Raw genomic sequence first — 25,765 nt, 5'->3', positions numbered from 1 at the left:
ACCTGAAAAAAAAGAGAGGGCATGGTACTAAATCAAAGCAGAGCTGCTTTTTTTTTTTGGAAACACATTCTTAATGGAGGTTTCCCACAATTTAAATAGCCAGGGTATGAGTTTACACTGCCTCAGTCATCACACATCACCTGTCCGTGTTTCCTCTCTCACCCTGTGGCCAATGCAATGTAACTAACGACTCTGGTGGTGCAGGTTAAGCTACCTCATGCTTATTGTAGAGCAGGGATTTGCCCAGGGCAGTCCTTATGGGCTTATACCTTATGAGGTGCTGTAAATTCACATCTTGAGTTACCTTAAGGTAAATCGTGCAAGAGTGGACTAAAATGTATCTGGCATAGATCAGCATAAAAGTATAATGTTTCTCTACCAGTTTGATTAAACCAATTTATTATCACGATTTAAATTAAGCTTTCTTCTTTGTTCAAGCCAGTAAACAGGAGGTCAAATTTTACAATTATGTGCACAATTTCCTAAGAAGCATAAATCAAAACAAACCCAATAAAATAACACATACTGCAATAAGAAAAATCAGAAAGTTTTTGGTTACATCAGATAAATTTTCTCATGTAGACAAGGCTTTCATAGAGAATATATTTTTACATTAATGTAAGCTTGGCCTATATCTGTTTGGCTTTTATCTTTAAGAGAGACTTTAATGGATAAAAGTGTCCAAATAGAACTCCACAGTGATTCAAATGGATCATTTAAAAAAAAAAAAAAAAAGGAAAAACCTGAGATTCAGTTCTATTCTTATATTTGCTTTACAGTAAACTCCTGGGACGTATCTGTGGTAAGAGCTACATGGATACCCTTTTTAGGTGATTTTGTTTGTACTTCCTCTTGCTGTAATCAAGCACCAAAAATTTTGCAGCCAAACCTTTAATCTGCTTATATGACATGCTCAGTCAGATGGCAGGTGAGAATATTAGCCACCTATTTCCCCTTCTCTCCTTTTCTCCAGGAAACATTGCCAGCACACCACCTTCGTGGTTGTTTTAAAGGAGACAAGATCAAGTATACAAAAAGCTCTTTATAAAAATAAAAAAGAAATACAATCTGCCTGCAGTGCTACCTCGGCACGTAGGTTCAACACGTGAAATTGTCCTATCTGCCAGGATCTTGATTTGCTGTGCGATATGGACAATTATAATCTTAGGACATAGGAAGGAGTATAGATAGGTATAGATACATGTATATGAACCCATGTATGGTGGGGAATTAAGCAAAGAAGTGCTATAAGAAGGATGTTGAACAGATCTCAGCCATCACACTCTCGAGTATTATAAAGCAACACTGACCACAAGAAAGCTCTTCATGCTCTCCGTTCTTAGTGAATTTTGTGAGAAGGACACAGAAAGTTGTCTCATAACCATTTCTGTTCTACAGGGATTGTCACTGATCATCTGGAGCAAAGGGAAGTACGTTGTTACCAGGATAAAGGCACCCCAGAAAGGGTTCTGTAAAAGAAGCAATGGAAGTATTAGTGCAATGGGTCCTATTCCCTGAGCGTTTTAACTACAGTAGTGTTTGATTCCAGAGTGGTGGTGTTTCCCACGTGAAGATCATAGAATCATAGAATGACTAGGTTGGAAGGGATCCACTGGGTCATTGAGTCCAACCAGTTCCAACACTCCCTAAACCATACCCTTCAGCAACTCGTCCACCCGTCCCTTAAACACCTCCAGGGAAGGTGACTCAACCACCTCCCCGGGCAGCCTGTTCCAGTGCCCAATGACCCTTTCCATGAAAAATTCTTTCCTGATGTCCAGCCTGAACCTGCCCTGGCGGAGCTTGAGGCCATTCCCCCTTGTCCCATAAGGGGTGAGCTGACCTTGCGTTGTTCTCCTCAGTGGGATACTTATAACCTATATTTAGTCTAGTAAAATAAACAAACAAATGAAAGTGAAGCCAGGGACTGTTCTCTGATCTTGAGATCAGTTGATGACAGAGATCACACCTAAGCTCTACAATCTCCAAAAATGGGCTGCTTGCTGCTCCATGCATTTCTCCTAATTGTGCCCAATATTTTTGGGGGCAGCACTATTTGGGCCACAGCAAAAACATGCCACAGACCATGCTTATACTTGAACAATATAGGGTATTATCATGTACCAAAGCTCAGACACATGACCTTGGTCTTTCATTTATTTCATGTAAATGTAACTACAAGACCATTTTCCTCTATGCAGCCATGGTAACGTACAGAAATTTTAGGGCTATTCTAGGATGAAATGCAAGTTAGATTTCTTTGGGAGAGACAGGATCTTTTATTATACAAAATACCATACGTGGAAGAAGCAGTAACACTTTCAGGCACTCATATATCCATCTATCAGATATGAAAATGAAGCAGCAAACTTAAGCCAAGTGAAGGTTGAGAAAAATAATGCACTTTGTTCAGGTTAATTGCGTTAGCTCATTTGGAAATGTCATTTCCAACAAAACCTCAGTAATACCAAACTTCATGAACAGCTTTCAGTATATTTTGTCTCTTCTTTACCATCTTATTTCAGACCAAATTTTTTAACAGACAGACTCACAACAGCTTGTGTATTGGGACATCTTTGGCAGTACACATCTGACAGGATTTCTTCTGCCTCCTAGAAAAGTTCTGCTAAATATTCATACATTTCTCATTGAGAGAAAGATGATTCTTGGCCAAACTGAAGCTTGTCAGCAGGCAGAACAGGAGGGTTCCTTTCTCCCTGCTACACCTTTGATTCCCATACGTTTTGCTTCACACCTGTTCTCTGTAAATAGAATCTCTCAAAACCAAATTGTTCTACTCTGGAAATGGGTTATAACCTGAAATATTGACATTTCATTGCAATTTTTGAATGATTCTTTCTTAACTTTTCTATAGAATTTATAATTTGTGGGAGTTTCTTATACCGTTCAGCACCATTTATCTATCAGAAGTGGCTGAAAATACTTGTTCTTAAAAAAGATCAAAACAAAGCATGATTTTTTCTTTTAACATGATTTTTTTTACATAGATCTGACACTTATACTTGTTATTAATGGAAAATGGTTTTTTATTCTTAGAACCAAAAGTTGTTATAGATAGAAAGAAATAATTTGAGATGAACACTAGAAGAGGAAATGGTATTGAAGAACTTAATTTGTTGAAGAACGCTTTCCTTAAGAATTGTTTTGTGATCTTGTTTTCTGCTGAAAACATTTCTTACATGGCTTTAAACTCAGTGGGGACAGAGAGTCACAGAAGAGCTCTGATTTTACTGGGTACTCAGTACCAGTTGCTGATGAGCTATTTGTTCCCAGGGTCAGGGTTGGCTTCTGGGGAACAGAGATGGGAATAAGCTTCCGTGCGGGTGGGAGTTGTCATATGGAAGGAGACTGTCATCACCTGCTTCAGAGAGGATGACAGGAGAATTTGTGCTGGAAGAGGCCTCAGAGGTCTCTAGTTCAACCTCCATTTAAAGAAAAGGCAGCTCTGAGGTCAGACCAGGCACCTCAGGACTTTACCTAGTTCAGTCTTAAAAGCCTTCCAGGATGCAGTCTGCATTGTCTCTCCTGGTAACCTGTTTCAATACCTGCTTGTCCTCAATGAGGAAGAAGTCCCTGTTTGTACCCAGTCCAAGCCTCCTCTCTTTCAGCTTAAACCCAGAGTCTTTCATCTTCCTATCACACAGTGCTGGGAAGAGCCTGACTTCATCTTCTTGATGACCTCTTTATAGGTATTGCACGTGACCTTACATGTCTTCCCCTCGAACCCATCCCTGCTCTCTCCTCTCCCCTCCCTCTCTCAGCCCAAACTATCATGTTGGCCCTATGTTGAACTTGCTTGTTTCTTGTACTGAGAGAACCAAAACCCAGCACAGTACCCAGACACAGGGCAACAGGTGCTGAGAAGCTGTCTCCTAAGTAACTGACCTGTGAAGAACCTGTCATGGTCTGAGAGACGTGCGAGATGTCACTTTGCCCCCTGCTCACTCTATCCATTTACTGGTGGCTGCTGCCCATAACCCTCAGACAAAAAATACTGCAGCGCTTCAGCTGCCTTAGGGCAAAGTGGGTTTGAGAAACAGCAGTAACAGGGAGCAGTAGAAAGCCATGTACATGTTCTCCTCTGCTTCCACAGTTATGGAGGGTAGTGGACGGGAAGGCTGGAAAATATCAGTTCTCATATAAAGTATTTTGGCCATAAACTTTAAAGCACTTCCTGAAAGGAAGTTGGATTGCTATTCCTGTTTTACAAATCCGAAAGATGAGGAAGAAAGTGTTGTGACCAAATTCACCTAGCAGTGGCGGCAGAGGCAGATAGAGTTCGAGCACTACCATATACTGTGCCATCAAGGTGCCAGGTACCAGCACCGTTGTTCCCAATTACTGTGCTGCCTCTCAGAGCAGGGACCAGTCCCTGCCTCCTCCAGGGATGCTTTACTCCTCCCCAGGTACTTTGTTACACCATAGCAAATTCCCACTTGGGAATAAGGCTGTTGACGCTGTAACAACAACGTTCAAAGAGTGCAGATTTATGGCTTCAAAGCAGAAGTGCTGATCAGAAATACCATGAATTAGTCATAATCTTATCAAAAATATTTTATTTATGAAAGTAACAATTATACTATACAACCTATATTGGAAGTACATTGAATAATTGCTAGAATAAATACAGGCAATTAATTCAATATTTTTATAGAATGAAAGGATTTATTTGACATTTGAATGTTAACCCAAGCTTTAACTTACATCATAAATAGTTAAAAGGCATAGTCAAGGATTTTTTTATTTTTACTGTTTCTTTTGTTTCTTTTTTAATACTGTTCTATTTTGCAATCAACATGAATCAACTCTCCATTCATTAACATAGTATTAGTATTACTTTCAAGCAATTGTGTACCTCAAGATAATCAGACAAATAAGGTAGTGTGTGTGCAGTTTATTCTACAGCAGAATCTATTCATGTCTGTATAAAAAAGAGAAGCTGAAAATGCTTCTAAGTTCTTTAAGCATCATATGTTGATTTCTGATTTACCACAGTGCTTTTAATATCAGAATCTAAAAAGGGCATGTATCTGTATGCAGCTGGCTTCCCGTTGCTCTTTATAAAATATATTAGGGCTCCATGCCACATTCCTTTGGCTGGTGAAGGACTGCAGAATTTAGTCCTGAATATTATTTCTCAAAACCACGGTCCAAAATAAATGTCCAAGGCTGATTATTAGGCACCAAGGAAGTGATAAAGACTTGATGTTTTCTGATTAAAAAATTGGCTTCTTTTCTGGTAGATAAGCTCTACTCAAATACAAATTATTGGGCTCAGTACTGGAATCTCTGTTAGACAGATGTGACAGAGCCTACTGTTTGTATTTTCTGTAAACCACATGAAGGGCACTGCACAAGTTTTATAGTAAGACACCCACTTTTAGAAAGTGTTGGTAAGTTTTTCTTTCATATAATTTTTAAAACCTCAAAAATCTGAACAGTCTGCTTTGTACTAGCAGATTATGAACAACTACGACTATCAGTGAAGTCAATTGTAGTTTGGGATGTCCAATATTTCTCCAGATCACAAGTTTTTGACTCCTTAGGTCCCATATAAAATCAGTGGGGCTTTCCTATAGCAATGTCTTTTCCAGCAGGATGGAGGCCTGCCTTGCCTTACGGCTATTGTGCATGCCAGGGATATGATGCTCTCAGCAAAGAAGCAAATTTCCCTTTTACAATGTTATCCAGAACAAACCCCCAGATTGCACACATCTACCCCTTTGGCCTTTTTTGCACAGAAATATGTTGTATTAGAAAACTGTCAAGGTTGGGCCTTTCCTAATAAATGTCTTCAAAGAGCACACTTAAATGCATTTTCCACAGAAATAACCATACATCAGTTGCAAAAATACAGAGAGACTTTTTATTCTTTCTGTTGTGAACAACATCAATTCAGCACAAATTTTGGGGGAGGAAGTGTGAATTTTTTTCCCCAAATCTATTAAAAAAGGCTAAAGAACAAAATGTTAGGGAGGCAGCTTTTTTTGGCAGATAGTAAAATATAAAATATGTGATTTAGAAAAAAGTTGGCTTAAAAATACACACACACAAATAATACAATAATATAAAAATACAGCTCAGCCAATGGCCTCTTAAAATTTACCTTTGGCATTACATTTGGCAGCCTAACACAAAAGACCCTTCCTATAAACAGAACTATAAAAAAAGAGAAGTTCATAAATTAAGTTGCAAGGGGTTGAAAGATCCTTTTCTTGATTCTCCAAACTCCTTTCCTTCCTGTCCACACACATAAGCATGACCAGTGAGGTATATAGAATGTAACACTGTCAGGCGTATGCACAATAAAAAAGTGCATAAACAGAGAAGTTCTCCCATTTTCTTGCGAACAGGTCAAAACTGTGTGGTTTGCATTTTCTCTCCCTTGGAAATAAAAAAAAATATTTTTAATTGTTTTTTGTTTTTTTTTCTTACTTTGGCAGGATGAAAATGAACCCAGAGGAATATGAATGTCCTATTCCCAGCAGCAATGATCCATTTCCCTTGGCAACATTCATCTGATGCCACAGATACTACAAGGTCGTTGGGTCGCTTCACAACTCTCTGGGTAACTTCCCATGGAAACATCATACTTCTAGCACCATGTCATAGTGTGGCTCTTTCTTCCGCCTGCCACATTTGTTGATAAGAACGAAGTACAAAGTCAAAAGCATAACCCAGTAACATGCATAAAGTATTGTACCAATGATGAGAACTGTCTGTTTTGACTCAGAAAATGGCTTTTTTGATTCCTTGTAGATAGTGAAAATTACGCCACCTAGGAGGATTGTAAACCAAATGGAGACTGGAATGAGTCCTATAAAATTAACTACAATGGTTTTTCTTCCTGATGTGCCCCACCCTGCTTTGTTTATCGTGGCAATTGCAAACATCTTTGCTGGCAGTAAACTTGACATGTACAACACTGAATAGAGTGACATAAAAACCATGACAATGTTGCCCCTAAGGAAGCTGGCAAAGGAAGACTTTATCAGACCAACTAACTGAACTGTCAACAAGAAGAGGAGGATGTTCCAGATTTTTCCCCTGTAGAAGAGCTGAATGACTGTGGCAATAAGGAAGAAAGGAAAGAATCCAGTGATTACAGCTTCATAGGTCATCCACAAATGGTGCTTGTGGAACCACATTGCATTGTAAAGCCACTCTCTAAAGTATGATTTACTCCAGCGGGTCTGCTGATTCAGCCACCTGAGATACTCTATCGGTGTTTCGGTAAGGCACTTGGACCTAGCTGTGTATTTTGTTGCATAGCCCAGACTTAGCACTCTGTTAGTTAGATGCCTGTCATCTCCAAAGCTGCACTGGGAGCCCATAAATTCTTGATTGTACCAATCTTCCACAAATTCATGGAGTAAAGAGTTTCTGTACATTCCCAGAGGTCCACTGATACATTGTACACAGCCGAAATAGGACTGACAGGCTCTTTCAATGTTAAATGCCATCCAGTATCTCACACTGCTCAGAAAGGAGATCCAGGAATCATATTTGTTCAAAATCTGAAAAAAAAAAAAAAAAAAAAAAAAAATTAGGTGAACTCTTGAGACAGAAATATAGACATTGGATCAATAAGGAATTTGCAGAGTAGAGCACCATTAGCTGACATACATAGGGAACCTCACTCCTACATCCAACTCATAGTGAATCTAGGACTAACCTGTACAGTCCTGGATATTGACAGGAAGGGCGAGATGAAGACTTCAGAAGTCTATTCCACCAAAACATTCTGGTTTTCCTTGCAATCTTTCCTATTATCCACTAAGAAACTTCTTTTCCCTTCACCCCCATCTAAGAGTCTTCTGGACTCAGCTTCTCCTGAAAGGAGATGGTGGAGTCCCAGACATGGTCTCCTGCTTCTCCGCATCCCACACACAACTTTGGAACTCACAGGACTTTTTCCAGCCCTCCTAAAGCTGTGCCAGAGCATGAGAAAGGCCGAGAACATGGTCTTTGTCTACCTTAGGCCATCTGAGGAACAACTTGTTCTGATTTGTCTCTGCAGGACCAGTCCTATTAAGCTGCCCCCAGACATATTGTGGTACTGCAGCTGTGTCTTTTTTTGGCCTGCATCAAAATCTCAGTCTCCTCTGTATGCCCCAAAGCTCACTGGAAGATTAGGCCTGGGCTTAAAATGCAACATAGACATCGTCTAGAAGCCTGAATACTCAATGGAGGTATGAGCACCAGCAGATGCTCAAGTTCATGTCTTCACATCCAGGTTCTCAGCATGCACCATGTGCTTGGGAAAAAAATGCCCAGAGCCTTCATTCTGCCAGCTTCCCTCACAGACGGCACACATCCTTCCCACGCCTCTCTGTAGATGCTTATGAACTTACACAGTCATAGCTGAACCTGTACTTTCTCCCTCCAGTTGTACTGACACATGCCTGGCATCTCACATGTGTAGTGTGATGCCTAGTTCATGGTCATTTCAGAATGGCAAAGATATTTAGGCTTTCAAGGGAATTTCATTTGCTGGAGTTGAGTCACATGCCTGAAATACTTCTGACTACTGAGGCGTACACTAGTGCGCGCTTGCCCATATAGATGGCCCCCTCTCCTTCTTCTCATATAAAACCACAACTGAGTACTGTGGACCAATCTTAAGGTCAATTGAAACAGTCATATGCATTTTTCTTGATAAAATGCAGAGAAGCAGTTATGTCAAAGGAATGGACAGCCTTTTGCTGTAGTTGTCAGCCAAGCTCAGCAATGTTAGAAATCCTAACAGAAGTGGAGGTGGGCTGACTTTGGGGCTTTCCACTTGTCCTGCCTGACAGAGATGCAGAGGAAATCCAGAAATGCACAGAGCGCACAGTGCACTGCATTTCAAAAAGGCTTTTCTTCCAACCAATCTTAGCTGCCAGTAGCAACATAATTTAAGTGCTTGGGGTGCTGGACTCGGCTGTGGGAGTCCTGTTCTCAGTTCCGTGCCTTCCTATAGTTTTTCTTGCTGAGGAAGCACTTATACCCAGAGACTCAAAGGTGCCACAACAGTCCTGACAATGACATTACCCAGCTTTTCATCTATATGGGGCAAAATAATATTTATTTGCTTTCTATAGGTGTTAAAACCAGACAGTGCTCACATCCAGGAATAAGAGTTTCCATTCAACAGACAGAAAGTTTAAGGTATCATAAGAGCCTCTATAATGGTATCACAGTATAATTAATTCTGTTATAGGCAGGGAAATTTGTTGCAGTGCAAGTAATTGCTGAAACTCCTCTGTTAATTTGAAAAATATGGCACACCTGCACATCACCTCCAACTCCCCCAACCATTGGATCTTCTTCTAAGACCTTTACCATCTCCACTGATGAGGCTGGATCAAGCATTGTATCTGAATCACAGACCTACAAGTAAAACAAGACAAGAACAAAAATAAGTTAAGAAATACACTAGAGATGAAAATAATAATCTCATGCGTGCTTGTGGTAACTCTAAATGCATATTCTCCTGAATGCAAATAATCCCTCAGAGTCTTCATTGATATTGTCTGTTAAAAGCTATTTGTATCAGGCAGCAAGGAGTAGTGCTGAAAGAAAAAAAAGTGCTTGTTAGGGCTGTGTACGCAAACAATTCTCTCTTCTGTATCAGCTCTGTTTGTTTTACTGGCACACTCGGTTAGATTCTTTGAATAATATATACTCTCAGAGATGGGGAATCGCAGAGCAAGACAGTGTTTAAGGATGTGTGGCGGATTCCTGCTGAGCCCTGACATAGTGTTCCCCTGCGTTGGCTGCATGGTTATAGCACCATATGAGGGAATGAGCAAGGAGTTAAATTCCAGACACTTGTTACAAAAAAGAAAACATCAGCTAGAATTCTGGGAAGAAACCTAATAGCTATTTCACTCATAGAAGGCTTTAGCAATTTATGTTAAGATAGGTACTTTGGATTCCAGAGCAAACTAATTTTTATTTTTATATGCATGGTGTATTATTAGTAGTGCAAGAATTTGACATTTGATATATAGAAATTATATGCTATTTTCCTCTGGCATTCTTATAAAAAATATGTAAGGCCAGAAGGAGCAAGTCTCGAAGTGCAGTGGTCCACGAGACCAGAGCAGAAACAGATGACACACATGAGGCGTTTCAGCCACACAAACACTCCTAGTCAACTAAACACTGTGTACATTAGGAACTGGCTTTCCCCTGGAGAGTAGGAGGAGGGCTCAGACATGCTGGCTGGTCTGTGAGGCAGCTGGCACTGCTTTCATTTGCTTGGAGGAGAATGACACCGGCTGCAGCCGGTTTAAAATGAGCGGGTGTTTCCTCATCACAGCTGCTGCTGCTGCTGAAAGCAGTGCACCCATCATGTGTAAATTAATTTTGCAGTTGCCCAGAAACTGGAGGAGAAGAGGGCATCCTAGAAACACCACTTTGACTGCCCTAAAAATTCTTTTTCTTCTTCCAGTTTATACCCACATTGTGTTCCTATGATTTCAGATGGGGGCTGTAGGGGGAAAGCCAGTAGCTCTGCATGAACAACACATTAAGTCAGATTTTTGTGAGTCTTTGTATCTGGCATCTTAATTTTGGTGTCCTTTCAACCAGCTTTTCAATTTAGCCTAAACCCCCTCACTCAAGGGAGTGGAAAACATCATTTCTGATCTGTGAAGGGGGAGGAGAACATTTTGGAGTTCTATCGTGGACCAAACTTGAGCAGAGAGATTACCCGGGATAGTTGGGCTGCAGAGCTCAGGATTCAGCTGACTGCCTGCCAGCATGCTCCCCTTCATGCTAACTCAGAGGGGATGAGAGGGGAAAGCTGATGAAAACTCTCATATTTCTATAAGGAGAAATACTACAAGCATCTCCAACTCCTGCTGACTTGATGCATCCAGCTGCTCTCCTCAAAGGACTCATCCTCAAGAGCATCTTTGTAACCTGGCCTGCCTCCAGCTTTAGTGGGGAGCTGTCATTAGTGACAGCACTTGGTGATAGAAAAGGCGGGTGAAGAACGCCTGCATTTCTATGTGGGGCTTCCTGGACAGACCTGCTGCTGAGTGTTTTGAACAGGGAATGTGTAATTTGCTGAGTACTCAGAGGTCAAGTAGTGATACTCATTATTTCTTGTGACCATGAGTGGTGGACTGGGATCAGCCCCTCCCCAGCCCCTCTGCTTTCCCTCTAGTGCCTGTCAATTGATGCAGCTCAGCAGCCCCTCCCCATCAGATGTATTTAGCTATAGCAGAAAGACCTGCCTATGAACAACATGGCTAATATGAGATGAAGAGTCCTGAAAACACTGGATTTATTTACAAATTGCCAGCATGAGTCCTGAGCGTGTAAGCACAGTGGAAGTATCTGGGTTTCTGGGGCAAACCAGACAAGCCACCATATTCCATCTAGATGAGTTCTTTTGCAGGTAAAAAGAGGATATACCCAGAGAAAGGCACTTAGGAAAGCGAATAAAACACACCGAGGTCTGCTCAGCCAGGGGTGGCTCAGGACAGCCCAAGACACAATTTGCCATCTTTCCACATGAGGCCTGAGTGACTTAGAAATTACTACCTTGGGTCATAGAGTTGCACAAAAAGGGAAACTTAACCTTAAGTGAGCTTCTCATGTAGATGTTATAGCCAGTGGTGGCTTATCCAAGCTGCTCTGAGAAGTTCAGGCTGTGTTGGAGTGTCCACAAGGGTACCTCCATCAAGCCAAGATGAATTGCATCCTGGCTGCTCCAACCAGCTCTGCACTGATGATATCTGCCAGTTTAACTCCTCTACATGATTGCTTGCACCCACCAAGCCTAACCAGGAAGGAAATAAGCCTTCACAGCAGTTTTAGCTATTTAATGAGATGCCACTAATAAGCAAGAGCTCGTTATCTGCATTAATCAGACTGCTTATGATTGTCTATCCATAACCCCAAGGTGCCTTTTAAGAGCCACGAGAGCCACACTTTCAGTGGTGGGCAATGGTGCTGATTTGTCCACTTTTTTAAGTGCTTGATCATTGATGGAGATTACTCAGCCCTTAAAATAGTGGGCTTGTTTGAAGAAATACAGCATGGGTACTCCCAAGATCCACTTGAAATATCTCAGCCTTCATTCATTCATAAAACAGAACCACATTTTAGCTGCATTGCATTGTGACTGTGTAGTAGCCAGGGCCACCAAAATGCTGCATTTCTAATATGTGACTGTGGCATCAATCATTACTGCAATGTTTGGTGGATGTTTACAGCAGCATTTCACCCTCTGACACATTCATCAGGACTTCCAAGCTAGGTTAGGAGTGTTGTTTGACTGGAAGACCACAAATATCTCTTCCCTTTTCTTAGTTTATGCTATGACTATTCAAACAGAAGCACTTTTTTCCAGGTTCCCTGAACAAATGCAAGAGCTGGACTGAGGGATGTAAGTTGCAATGAATTCATTTCCTCTCTGCTTTCTCTCTCTGAAACTGATACTTTCCGTGTGAAGTGATTATAAAACATGCTAATAAAGAAAACTAGATTTTTTTTCCCATCATAGTCCCCACAGCACAAAACCAAAGTGCAGACAATGGAGAGCTTAAGCTCATTGTTTTCAGAGAATAAATCAGCTTCAGTTTTGGAAGGGCATGAGTTTTAATCTTTGCCTTACTCTTCTCCAGTGGAGACTCCAGTCTCCAGTAACAGAGAGGTTCCCATCACTTTTCATATTCTGCCCCTCCTGCGTATGGAGGACTTGGTGCTCTCAGCGCAGCTACTGGCAGCTTCCCTTAGACACCACACTCCTGGACACTGTGCCTTGTGGAGCATGCACACACACTCACACAAGGCTGGGCATGGACCCCAGAAACACATATGACTCAGCCATGCAGCTGCTGTGAGCCAACAGAAAGTATGTTGTTGGGAGCTGCTGCTCCACAGAGGAGACGGCTGGACAGTCTGAGGTCAGGAGGAGGTGGGAAGGGCTGGGGGTGATTAATTAGGAATTAATTCATATTCAGTGTGAATAGTTAAATAAGCGTTGCTGGCCTTGATCAATGTGTCCAGCCAGAGACACCGATCTCACTCGCCTTCCTCCACACACAACATCTACTCCTCCCCAAAGTCAGTAGAGCTGTTTGTAGGAGTGAGGAGTGCTTCCATGTGTAAGGCAAAACCAGAAAATCTTTCACAGGATCCAAGGTAGCTGGAAAGAAATGTGCCTCTGCTGCTTTGGAAACAGGGAGAGAGGACCCAGCCTAATTCATTCTTAAGTGAACAGTGTCATAGGGGCTTTAAAGGCCAAGTTGCGGTGAGTGAGGTAATGCAGCTGTAACTGATGAAGCAAAAGCTCCTTCAGGCTTTAGCTGAAAAAAAAAAATCTTTCTTTCAAAGCTGCACATTGACCCTTTTATTGAATTCTCTGCACAGCCTTCAAAGCCTTTAAAATATCCCCATTTTTATACAGACCTCACCAGTGCTCTGAGGTATTCCCTAGTGCCACCAAATACCTGTCCATCTGCTTGCATATTGAGCTGCTAACAACCTCACAAAATAAAACCTCACTCAAGATCTTGATCTACAAGAGCAGAGAAGGGGTCTTCAGGAGGACACTGGCTTTGTCTGAAGCAAAACCATTTGGATTAGGGCGCAGTACTGAAGTCTGAGGAAGGATTTCAGATTTCTCCAATAGCTGCGCACAGATCTAACATACTCACAGTTAGGCTGACCATTTTAAAAGGTAGCAAAATACACTTTTAACGGTCAAGTTGTTTCCAAACAGACTGAAAGGAGCACTGTGTTCATCAGGGACTAGGATGGCCTCTAACATGCTGCACAAAATATACAAAAGCTGCTTTCTTTCAAAGTGTGTTTGAATTGGCACTGACCTGGTGCTCCAATACCTACCTGTACATAATCCACGCTTCTCCCCAGTGCTTTGAATGCTGTGTACATTACTTCTCTTTTTCCACCCCATTTCTGCATGATGCAAACACTTTTGTTGGACAGGACCAGCTGAGATACATGTTGCATGCTCTCTCTGTGAGACTCCTCTGTCTCACCAGGACCTTTGTCGTGGAAGTTATTACTCCAGACATAAGTGGCAGATTTGTCCCTACCCATGATTTCAGTAAAAATGTCCATCATGTAAACATCATCTTCCGAGTTCCCATCAATGACCATAACAACTTTAATTCCAGGGTAGGTCAATCTTTTCACAGAAAGTAAACATTTTCTTAAGTAGTCAGGATCCTCTTGATAGGCAGCAATACAAAGGGCAACTGTTTTGTTCAGCTTGATTGGAGTCTCTAGCGATCGCCTCATTTTCCTGTGTTCTAAGTAGGCAAACAGGCTTTGGATGATAAGATGTGATGCCAAGATAGCACCATAGAGTCCAAAGGAGAAGTAGTAGTTGTCTGTTTGGATGAACTGGTAGCCCACAATGTAAGCAGCGGTGATTCCCAGCAGGAGGGACACCCCAAAGAGTGTGGTTCCAAGTATTCTCAGGATACATATAAACCTCTCACAATACATCTGCAAAGAAGCACGAAAACCATTAGCAGAGCCACTACTTGGTGATACAAGACCTCTCAGGAGATATACATAGCTACAACATAGATCTCAGGATCTAAAGAAACACCCTGTACTCCTTCCTGTGTCACAGACTTTCTGCATCAGCTTGCTCAACTTAACATCTCTTTGCAGTACTTATTCCATGTAAGGTAAGATTCAAACACACTCAATGCACTAGGGATGTTTTCTACTATTTGTGATGTCCTCACAGAAGGTGCTGTCTGTGTCAGCATCTTATTTTGGCAGCCTAGACTTGCTGAATGAGACACTCTGTCATATTACCCTGTGGGGGCTGGGTTGGAGAAAGGAATTTTGGGCCACCATTCACTTCATATGGTCACGGGCAAGTGAAACAGCTGAGAGTCTGGGCAGCCCCTCCTCATGCCCCATCCCTGTCATGACTGTATCCCACCCTGAATCATTTCTGTCGCTTAGTTATGTTTGCAAAAATATTGGAAGGACATTCTTAAAACAGATGTATGAATGTATTTATAATTTTTTAAACAGATGTCTGACTATATTTATAATTTATATTTATATAATCAGACATCTGCTTTAAAAGGTCTTCTAATACCATTGCAAAAATGTATTATTCATACATTTGTGTACATAGATATATGCACGAGTGAGCATGTGTGTACAGGGCTAAAGCTTGACTGAGATTAAGTCTGTTGCAAAAGTATGCATTAATTTAGCAGAGCCAAGACTCCACCCTGGAGTCAGAAATTCATTAGAACACCAGTTGATTCTGACAGCTTCTGCATATTTAGGTTACCTGGCTGTAAAATCTTCTAACCTAGGCTCTAGGTTATGGAGGAACTGGCTATTATGGAGGCTGCTTCAGTATTCTTGAGACAAACAACGTCTACCTAGCTGCTTTTCTTTAGCAGTCACATTAACCATTTTATGCAACAGCTTTCTCAGAATTACAGGAAAGTTAATGACTATGTTTTGTGTCAATTAATCTGTTTAATGTTAAGGTCATAAAGCAAATAATGTCTGTTTAAAGCTAACCCAGCAAGTGCGTTGCAAGTCAATGAACCTGAAACTCATTCTTGAATATTTTGTTGAATTAGGGCCTCTCAGAGTAATGGACTTAATATTCATGTTTTCTTACTACTGTTCATATTTTCCTTGCTGTCATCCTGCCTGTCTGCTGCTGATGTTTGTTTCAGCATTTGCTGGCCAAAGCTGAAGTTGGAACAGCACCTTCTTACACCACATATGTCTTTAACTCTTTCCTGAAAAACTTCTACCAAGCTGCAGCAGCATAGCTGTAATCAATTATATATCTGTCTGAAAAGTTACAGGCTTGGAAAAAAAGAAGTAAACACAGAATCACTTACAAAATAAAACTAAACCAGGCGAGCATAAAGTTTGAAGTTACGAAGACTATGCTTTTTTCCACTGGCTATTTAGGGTCTTAAATGTCAACACAGCAGGAAGCCTCTTAAATGTATATTTGGAGACACTGTCAAAGAAATTGGACCCTATCTCTAGGACTTCCATGAATACTTACGGCTAGGCTCTGACAGGTGCTGTAATCACCCACCAGCAAAAGGCACCGCCCCTCATCTGGCCTGTCTGAAAGTCTTTCACAACAGGGGTCACAAAGAAGTCTAATAAAAGATACATCTTATGCCTACCACCACTATGGGTGAATTAAAACTCAGTGCCCAAAATAGACTCATTTTAGAAAACAGATTAAGTAATGGATCCTCTCTAGATTACCTTGAAGTCAAGTAGCCACTGTGTTTATTAATCTCTCAAGCATGCAGAAGGTCACCAGCGTCAAGGTAAATATCTCATTAACGGTGCAGTTGTACTTTGCTTTCCTATTTGAGGTCCACTACTTCTCTTCTTTTGCCATAAACAGAAAATTCCTATTAGCAAGTACAGGCGTAAGTCTGCTTGCATTAAGAATTATATGACTGAAATCAATGGGCCACTTGTATGGGTAGAACTCACAGGATTTAGATTAAGATCTGGAGCATTTACATTTGACTAACTATATACCTTACTAGGCTTCTTTTATATTAATTTGCTGTTGCTTCTTCTCTCCTATGAAGTGTTTCCACACAAAAGGAAATAAAAAGAAATGCATTCTCTGATCTTGTCATTACAGCACAGCATCCCTCCCTCGCAAAAACCCAGTCTTTTAAGATCAAGAAATGGATTTCTGGTCTTAATAAAACAGTATTTTTTTTATATCCTTTCACTGTCAACCTTGGGAAAATGAACTGTGTTTTGATCTAAATTCCTGGCTTTCATCAAAGAAACTTTCCCCTTTGTATGTGCAATTGAGGTTTTTATGTATAGTCTTTTAACTGACTACATCTCAGGGAAAGTCTGGAAAAAGTTGCTTAATATTCTCAAGCTTTGGCACGTGAGCTATTGATAACTTGCCCAGCAGAACTGATCTTTATCAACTTGAACATGCCTAAACAATGGCAAAGAACCCAAAAACACTCCACCCTTCTCCAATAACTGAACCAAGAAGTTAAAAGGAAATGACGCTTATACAAATCTGGGACCAAAACCGAATTGCTGAGTCAAATAGTAGCACAGAGGGCAGGGAATAGCTGCATCAGAGATTTTAAGGACAGGCAGTGCTGTTATGAATATCTAGCTTTGCCTAACAAACTGTAATGTAAAAGGACATCCTTAGTAAGACATCAGTCAAAATCTATTCCTGAAGTTTCCTGAACTTGTCACACAAAACTAGAATAAAGCATTATCAGATATCTAGTGTATAGTACTGTATTTCAACAATTCAAACCTAGAATAATGCCATGCTGAATCAAGATGAAAATGTCAAATGCTTGGTGAAGGACAAGAGCCCACATTAATTTTCAAATCCACAATTATTTTTCAGTCATTTTGTTGATAAACACTCTTTTTAAGTGCTATCAATATCCTTTCAGAAAAATGTAACTGCTTCTATTCAAAGTTGCCATCACTACAGCACTATTCAACAGCTGACTAATTGGACAGGGATACTGTACACATCTCATATGATCAGCACAGCTTAGTGTTTTATTTATACCTCAGACCAATGGATCTAACTTGGTAAGTTTGTCCTGGGAAACAGGCACTGCAGTACTTGGAAAAAAATAATAGAAAAAAAACATAGTCTAGGCTAGGGATGAGGTGCTCAACGCATGGAAGACCTTTAGCCAGTCCATATTCCTGGAAAAATGAAGATAATTGCAGCTCACTTCTGTATACACATGGAACTGCTGCTACATGGGAACAGGTGTTGGAGTGAGGAGAGGGAAATGGCTCCTCACTTGGCAAGAAGGTGAGTTGGTGGGTTACTTGACTATCTCTGGAGTCAAATCTGGAACTTGCACTTTCTGGGCAGGTTTTTAACTAGCTTTGTAAAGCAGGAGGAGGAAGATAGTACCTGCATTTTTCTTTCTTCATTGTTATTTTTTTTCAAGTGAGAAAGCTATTTTAGCACTGAAAGAAGTCAGAGGGTTTATTGTGTTGCATCAGTCCTGAAGGACATTTCCAGGGTACAGTAAGACTGAACATTCACTTTTTAAGTCAGTAGCTGCAGATACTTGTATGGTAAAGCTCTGACCAGGGCACTGGCTGTGTCAGACTCTTTTGGAGGTGCCTATGCCTCCCATGTACTGCACAGAAACACTGAGACAGTACTGCTAATGCTACTCTGCAATTTGGGCACTTAAATCCTTTATGAGCCTTTCACCTAACCCCTCAGCACTGAACCTAGTACAAACTTTACGCAGCCTCCAGCAAACATGCAGAAGATGAGTGTATGTAGAGAGACTTCAAAGTCTCCTGCTGAGCAATTTGCTTCAATGATCTTGCAGCTGTTTATTTCCATGGTTGGAGCTGGTCAGTGCTAACCAGCCCACCTAGTAGAAATGAAATATGAAAGACATATGCTAAATCCTAATGCTATGTAGGCTTTTGTTGATCATATGACACATTTTGATTCACCAAGCAGTCCCAAGTACACGTGCCTTGAAGAGACTATACTGGAGAACACGTGTGCCTCTCTTTGAAGGCTCCTATGTAAAACCATGGTGAAGAAAAGAACCCTGGCATATACCTGACATCAGTTTGGCATTGTGTCTCTTTAAGCATCCTCACAAAGCCACACAAAGTGTATTTTTTTGGTCACTTCTGTAATGAAGCTACCTCACGCTCTTACTCTACACTACTAGTAACAACAGGCATAACAAAAGGTTGTAGTCTTCTAACATTATTTCCATTAAAAAAATCTGGTTAACAAAGAGTTGACTGACATCCACATTGTATATACAATGACTGGGGTATTAACTCTAACAATAAAGATCACACTCCTTTCTAGGACCCAATTATGCCTTAGACCTCAAATTAGAAGAACATAGCAAAATATGCTTGAGTCCCCTCTGTTCTGAAAAATATTTAAGCTCTTATTTAGCTGTTGTTTTGGTACATATATCTAACTTTAGTAAGATTTAGACACTTAACGGATAATCAGCACGTTCTTATGTCCTGATTTGGACTGGATTTTTACTCAGTAAAGAACAGTGACAGTTTCCATGGTAAAGCACCAGTTTCACCCACACACCTCCAAAATAATATACCACAGTCCCTCCATACAGTTATTAATCAGCTTTTCATGCATCTCTGAGAGTAACAGGACCTGGAGACAGTTCATCCCTTTGCAAAGGCAGTGGCCAAAGAGAAAGGAAAAAAGAAAAAAAAAGCTTAATTTGTTACTAATACATCAAGAGATTGGAAAAAAAAAAAGATTAGAGGGAAATACATATCCAGAAAACCTATGTGTATTGGTGTCTGAACACATCAACATTATCTGCAATATGTTCACTTATTCCATACCAGCCATTGTGTAGCTCCTATGAAGACTAAAGAAGCAAACAGGTGGTCTCCTGCATCTGCTGATACAGGACGTGGAACTAGTGACTGACGAGAGGTCAAACTGAAGTGAGATTTGCTTGCAGTACGTGGGATGCACTTTACTACAGCATTTGCTTCGGAAGTCATCTCTCATGTACAACACTCAAACATATTTGCATGTAGCTTTTTCTGGCTGGCTTTTCCCCAGAAGATTAAAAAGCAAGATGGGGAGACACAGGAAACTCATACATAAATCACAACGATTTGTAAGACTGGTTGAAGGCATTCCAAACATCTGAAGATATTTTTCAAAAACCCTTACACTGCAAAAATCACTATTTGTCCAGGAGATAACAGTAAAGTTTCAATTACAAGTGTGCTTAATTTTGTCCCCTTCACCTCTAAATGTTCAAAAGAGCAGTGCCTATCTCTAGACATCTAGAGCTATGACCACACTAGCAAATAGTCCACAACCAGGTCTGCAAAGAGGAATAGCTGGTTCTGAGTGTCTATCTCCACCTGCCATACATTTTCAAATATTACTCTGAAGATCAGTCAGACCCTTGAAAACCCATTAGTCTGAAGTATGCTCCAAACCTTGTAATTAGTTTCATTCAAGAGGAATCCAGTTTGTGTGAACGGTGATCAGTTTGCAATACAAACCCAAGTGATTTAGCTGGAGGAGGAGCATCTGTAGCATTGGCTTCAATAGCATACTCCAGATTCAAAATAAAGTGATAATACAAGCCAACCTCATGAATGAGATCTGCACATCAGACTTGTCTGCAAATCTTTGTTTTAACCAGAAGTGCTGAGTACTGAAAACCTTAGAAAATGTCTCATTTCTACATGGCTATACGGATGCTAAATTCTTGAATGTCTAGTAGTCATAGTCCTCTGAACCTCAGTGCTGAGGCTTTGGATTCATCAAAGCACTTAAATATGTCATTAGAGATAAGTGTGCACTTAAGTATTTTGCTGCAGAAGGAAATAAGTGGATAATTTATCTTGCAGTTTGGTAGTGCAGGCATAAAAAAATATCTCTATGAAGCTGCTATTTCTGAGCTACTCAGGATAAAAGTGTATGCGTACACTTGACAAGTTTATGATATATATTAATCTCCCTTATCAAGGTTGTCAGATTGGTCGTTGCTTAACCACTACATTTCTTACATTATGGAATCTAAGACTGGACCAGGATACAGACAATTTGGATTTTGTTCCTAGTGTTGCCATTCATCTGCTGGGTGACTTTAGGTAAGTTAATTCACCTCTCTCTGTCTTGGATTCCACACTAGTAAGATGGGAATCATGATCACACAAGACATTCTTGGAGGTATAAAAAATTCCTTTATAAGGCTTAGGTTACTAATATTCATAATGTTACTCTTTCTGGTGTGATATGGGTCCCATTGGTTCTCTAGTTCCACATCACTGTTTTTCCTCAAAAAAACTCAATAAAAAAACACCACAACACTTCCTTTTTGCTCCCCTACATTCACCTAAAGGTAGAGTCAGTAGGGGTTTGTCTGCAATAAACATGCAACCCTTACTCAGCAGGACGTCAGAGATCAGTCAGGTTGGCAACATAAAATCTGAGATGTGTGCGTATACGTGCATCCATCCAGCTACTGAAAGCTGTTTTGCACACAATCAAAGGATGTGTCATCTTTTAAGCCTTAAAAACCTCCTTCTTACTTACAAGAATAACAGCATCAGCTTCAATAGAGCATCTGCTTGAAAGGCATGAGCGTCTCTGAGTGCGTGTGGATGCATACTGTATGTGGCCTTACACCCATACAGTGTCTGCTTACACACAAACAGTATCTGAGTGTTATAATTTTTCAGCCAATATTAAGATTCATTATTGGCCTTATTTTGATGGTGAAATAAATCATTTATCTTTGAAGTACAAATGATTCCAGGTACACATTAATTACAAGCATAAAATAGCTGTCCAGACTCCCTCTTCTATTTTACAGCCTGCAGAGAGGAAACTGAAAAGTTATGTTATGTCTGTACATCTTTACTACAGCAGAGTTACCATATCTGGTGCTTTAGGTTATTTATCACTTCCAGATTTTCTCATGCCATTGATCTTCTGGAAAGGGCTCACATAAGACTAAAATTAACTCTGGGGTTAGGTTTAAAATAAAGAACAGGATTAGTAATAATGGCAAACTGTATCTCATGCACAGGCTTTGATCAGGAAATCAAGAAGTTCATGTCTGCTCAATGTATGTTTCCCACTAAACCGTCCAAATTTAGTCTCTTAGAGGTTAGAGAAACTGATGTGGAATGAATTCTACAGCTGCTGGCTGGATTTGTCCCTGAAGTAGACAGTGATAAATTAGTTGCTAAATTAACCAAAAGAAGCCCCCCCAACTCCCCCAATCACGCTATAAGAAATAAAACAAGAAGTAAATCATACTTGAACTCAGATATTTTGGATTGCAGCTAAACAAAACTCTAGCTTAGAAATGTTTTCTGGTTGCTGGTTATGAAATTCATGGATGCTTTTGGCACAACCCTGACTGCTCCAGCCAATATATAATTAGTTGGTGTTCATAGCTAATTGTCTTGTAATTTGTTTGTAAATCATAGGTCATATCTAGTTGCACTTAGTCAACTCCCACTACATTGAATGGAGGAGTGATTTGCCACTTTTACACTGATCTTGAGCAGTAATAAAATGAAGCAAATTTGTTTGCACACTAACCACTTGAGTTCATTGCTTGTGAACTAGCATGGGAAACTCCACTGAATCCAGTAGATCTTCTCTTTCCCAGGGTTTTCTGCATTTGCATATAGGATAAAAAAGATTTACCAGCATGAAACGAAATCCTGGCTTTATGACACCGCTGATGAAACTCCTCCAACTTTGGTGGGGGCTGGATTTTGAGCAGTTTTTGAGGGATAGAGAATGCCTTTCCCTGCCATCACCCCTAAATGAAGCGACCCATCCAGTCCCTGAAACAAGCCCCAAGGAACCCAGGTTACACACTGAGTGCTGGAGAAAAGCCACCTATGTGCCTACGGAAAAAGATCCACTAGGAAGGACTCTATGAAGCAAAGTACTAATGTGGAGGAACAGCTCTGCCTTGGGAGACACAGGGTCACTGCACGCTCTGAAGAAGAAGTTAGACAACCTCTACCAGGAGTATTGGGGAGAGGCTCTTTATTAGGGACTGTAGTGATAGGATGAGGAGTAACGGTTCTAAGAAGAAAGAGGGGAGATTTAGGTTAGATATTGGGAAGACATTTTTTACTGTGAGTGTAATGAGGCACTGACAGGGGTTGCCCAGAGGGGTTGTGGGCACTTCATCCCTGGAGGTGTTCCAAGGCCAGGATGAATGAAGCTATGAGCAACCTGAATTAGTGGGAGGAGTCCCTACCGGTGGGAGGTGTCCTTGCTCATGGCAAGAGGGTTGGAATTGGATCATCTTTAAAGTTCCTTCGAACCCAAACTGTTTTACGATTCTATGACTCTATTGTGACCTATTGGGGTCTTCTCTCGGGGCAGGGAAATGGGTAAATTCTCTTGAGGTCCCTTCTTTCCCAGAGTCTCTATGGAACCTGGCAAGACTCATCAAAAGGAGTGAACTTGGAACCAGAGTGAATTCAACATGTCTCAGTCTGCCCAACTGCAAAGCACTGGAATCTAATTGCAGGGGCCAGAATAATGGCTCAGTGTGCAGGGCTTGGGATGGAAAAACCTGGGTCATAGGCTGAAAGAAGAAGCACTTGAAGTAAATAATATTTATTCTTTTGTGAGACCTCATTTCGAGTACTGTGTCCAGTTCTGGAATCATCAATTAAGAAGGATATGGAACTGATGGGATGGGTCCAGAGGAGGGCTACAAAGATGATCAGAGGGCTGAAGCACCTCCCATATGAGGACAGGCTGAGAGAGTTGGGCTTGTTCAGCCTGAGAAACGGAACTGAAGGCTCAGAGGAAATCTTACAGCGACCTTCCAGTACCTGAAGGGGCCTACAGGGAAGCTGGAGAGGGACTGTTCATAAAGGCTTGTGGGGATAGGGTGAGGGGGAACGGGTACAAACTGGAGAGGGGCAGATTTAGACTGGACATTAGGAAGAATTTCTTCACCATGAGAGTGGTGAGGCACTGGCACAGGTTGCCCAGAGAAGCTGTGGATGCCCCATCACTGGAGGTGGTGGTCAAGGCCAGGTTGGATGGGGCTTTGAGCAACCTGATCTGGTGGGACGTTCCTGCCCACGGCAGGAGGGTTGGAACTGGATGATCTTTAAGGTCCCTTCCAACCCAAACTATTCTATGACTCTACGATTCTTTCAAGACCTCGGCCGTGGCAGCAGACACGAGCAGGCGCGGGGCAGGGCCACTGCGCACGAAGCAGGACGACCCCGCGGCTCCTGCGGGGATCCCCGTGGCGGCGGCCAATGGGCGGCGCCGCTGCGTCACCGAGGGGATCCCCCGCCCTCCTCCCGGCTCCGCCATCGCCCCGGCTTCTCCTCGCCCAGGCGGGGCTCAGCCCTTCCCCGCCCGCCTCGCCGCTGTCCCGGCCCTCCCTCCGCGCCCGGGATGCGGAGCAGCGGCGGGGGAGCCAGCCTGGACCGCGGGCTGCGCTCGCCTCCCACTCTGGGCGCCGCGGAGCGGCTTCCTAACCTGTTGCTCGATTTTATTGTCATTTTAAGTTTCATCGGGGTTTGAGTTTGGGTTGGTTATTTTTCATTTTCTTATTTTTTACAAATCATAGAGCTTAGCAATATCTCACACGGATTACACGGAGGAGGGGCTGAAGCTGAAAACCTCATTCATCCTCCCTGCGGTCCTATTCCTTGCTGAAATAGGTGTAAGTGTAAAGATCCTCCCCAACCCCACTCTTGGGATCTGTTTCAGCTTCCCTTCCTTGAATAGTGCGGGTGGGAGAAGAGGGTCTTCTGCTTTGGAGGTGACAGAAGCGTAATCATAAATCACCTACCTTGTTTGTCCGTCTGTCCTTTGGTCATAGAGGGGCTCCAGCCAGCCGTGTGGTCTCACGTACCGTTCCTCCCGCTGAACAGTTTCCAAGTTTGAGGTAAAAGATCAAATCGTGTTTTTTGTTTTTTTTTTTAAGGACTTATTGAGACGCTCAGAAATAAAAAAATCATTAAAAAAATGAAAATTGAAAAAATAAAACGTTTAAGGCTATTCAGTCCTATTCATTTTCTCCCACGTGTTTTCACAATTACCATGTATTTGTCTTTCTCTGCTTCAGTTTCTAGCTCAAAGTTGTGGGATTATTTTTTTTCAAATAATAATAATAATAAAAAAAGTTAGAAGTAATAAATTAAGATTTAGTTTCTCGTGGTCGAAACTGAAGATCTTATTTCAAACCCGGCTACCCAGGAGCCTGGAGAAGTTGTAAAGCAGCGTCTGAAAGTTTGAGAGATATATAGCATCAGATAAAGTCTCTTTGGTGATGCCTTGCTGACCGAGTAACTGTTTCAGTGAGGTTCTCAGCAGCAGCAAACGAGTAATATTTTCCAGACGTCTTTTTCTTTCTTGCTGCTGCTGCTGCTTTTCTGCCTCCTCCACGTTATGGGGTCTTTTAACAAGTGAGACTTGAGTTGTTTTAATAGGCGGAGGATGGGAAGAAGGAGGGGAGGGAACTCCTGTAAGGAGGCAAAAAAAAAAAGAAACCAACCCTGCCCATTGAAATGATCTCAGCCAAGGACCAGTCCAGAGGCAGGAATTCAATTAGCTAAGTTGCAAATTCTGGAGAATTGCAATACGCATATGTTGCCACCACCTGATTTCCTCTTCATGCCCCACGGTTAGGGGGAAACCCCCACTTTCCCCTCTCCCCGCATCCCTATTCTTGGGGTGTGGGACTTATCCCTCCCACAGCCACTATTCAGCTGGGACAGTTGTTGCTGCTGCTGTTTTTTATTAATAAGGGAATTGCCTCTATGAATGGATGAACTTTGCAGTTTCCAATCCCACTTTACCCATTCATTCTCGGAAACATTTGCTGTAGTAAATACCCAAGGAAGCTCCCACTGGCATTAATATCCGTGCCACATGTGTTGAAACAAGCCAAGAAATACATTAGACAATTTAAGAATGGGAAAATTGTGGGTTTGGATTTTTTTCTTTTTTTTTTTTCTTTTTTTTTTAAGCAGAAATGTTCACTCTGTGCTCTTACTGATGGTTCGCAGTTAGCTGGGGCCGGCAGGGGCATCAGTTGGCAGGCGGCAGGCGATGCTGCCGGCAGCTTCCACTCGCACGGATGGGCTCCTTCCCTTCCTAACTCCTCTCCGCCTCAAACGCGGGTTTCCCCGCTTTCGAGCCCCCGTTTTCGCTTGAAATGATTAAAACAGGCACTAGGTGGCA

The 25,765-nt window shown here is 41.6% G+C and overlaps 1 protein-coding gene across 1 annotated transcript; it reads right to left on the bottom strand.

The window, feature by feature from the left end:
* Positions 1–5,223: 5,223 nt before the first annotated feature.
* HAS2 (hyaluronan synthase 2) lies at positions 5,224–24,968 on the bottom strand. The gene is made up of 4 exons (XM_009568767.2): positions 24,372–24,968; positions 13,870–14,496; positions 9,292–9,393; positions 5,224–7,538 (listed from the first exon to the last, which is right to left on the bottom strand). Exons 2-4 carry the CDS (start codon positions 14,494–14,496, stop codon positions 6,609–6,611), a joined length of 1,659 nt encoding a protein of 552 aa, XP_009567062.1. The 5' UTR covers positions 24,372–24,968; the 3' UTR covers positions 5,224–6,608.
* Between the last annotated feature and the right edge of the window lie 797 nt (positions 24,969–25,765).

Source organism: Cuculus canorus, chromosome 2, assembly GCF_017976375.1.
Source record: "Cuculus canorus isolate bCucCan1 chromosome 2, bCucCan1.pri, whole genome shotgun sequence".
NCBI lineage: Eukaryota > Metazoa > Chordata > Aves > Cuculiformes > Cuculidae > Cuculus > Cuculus canorus.
The sequence above is the reverse complement of the archived record's forward strand: the minus strand, read 5'-3'. Positions and strand labels throughout refer to the sequence as shown.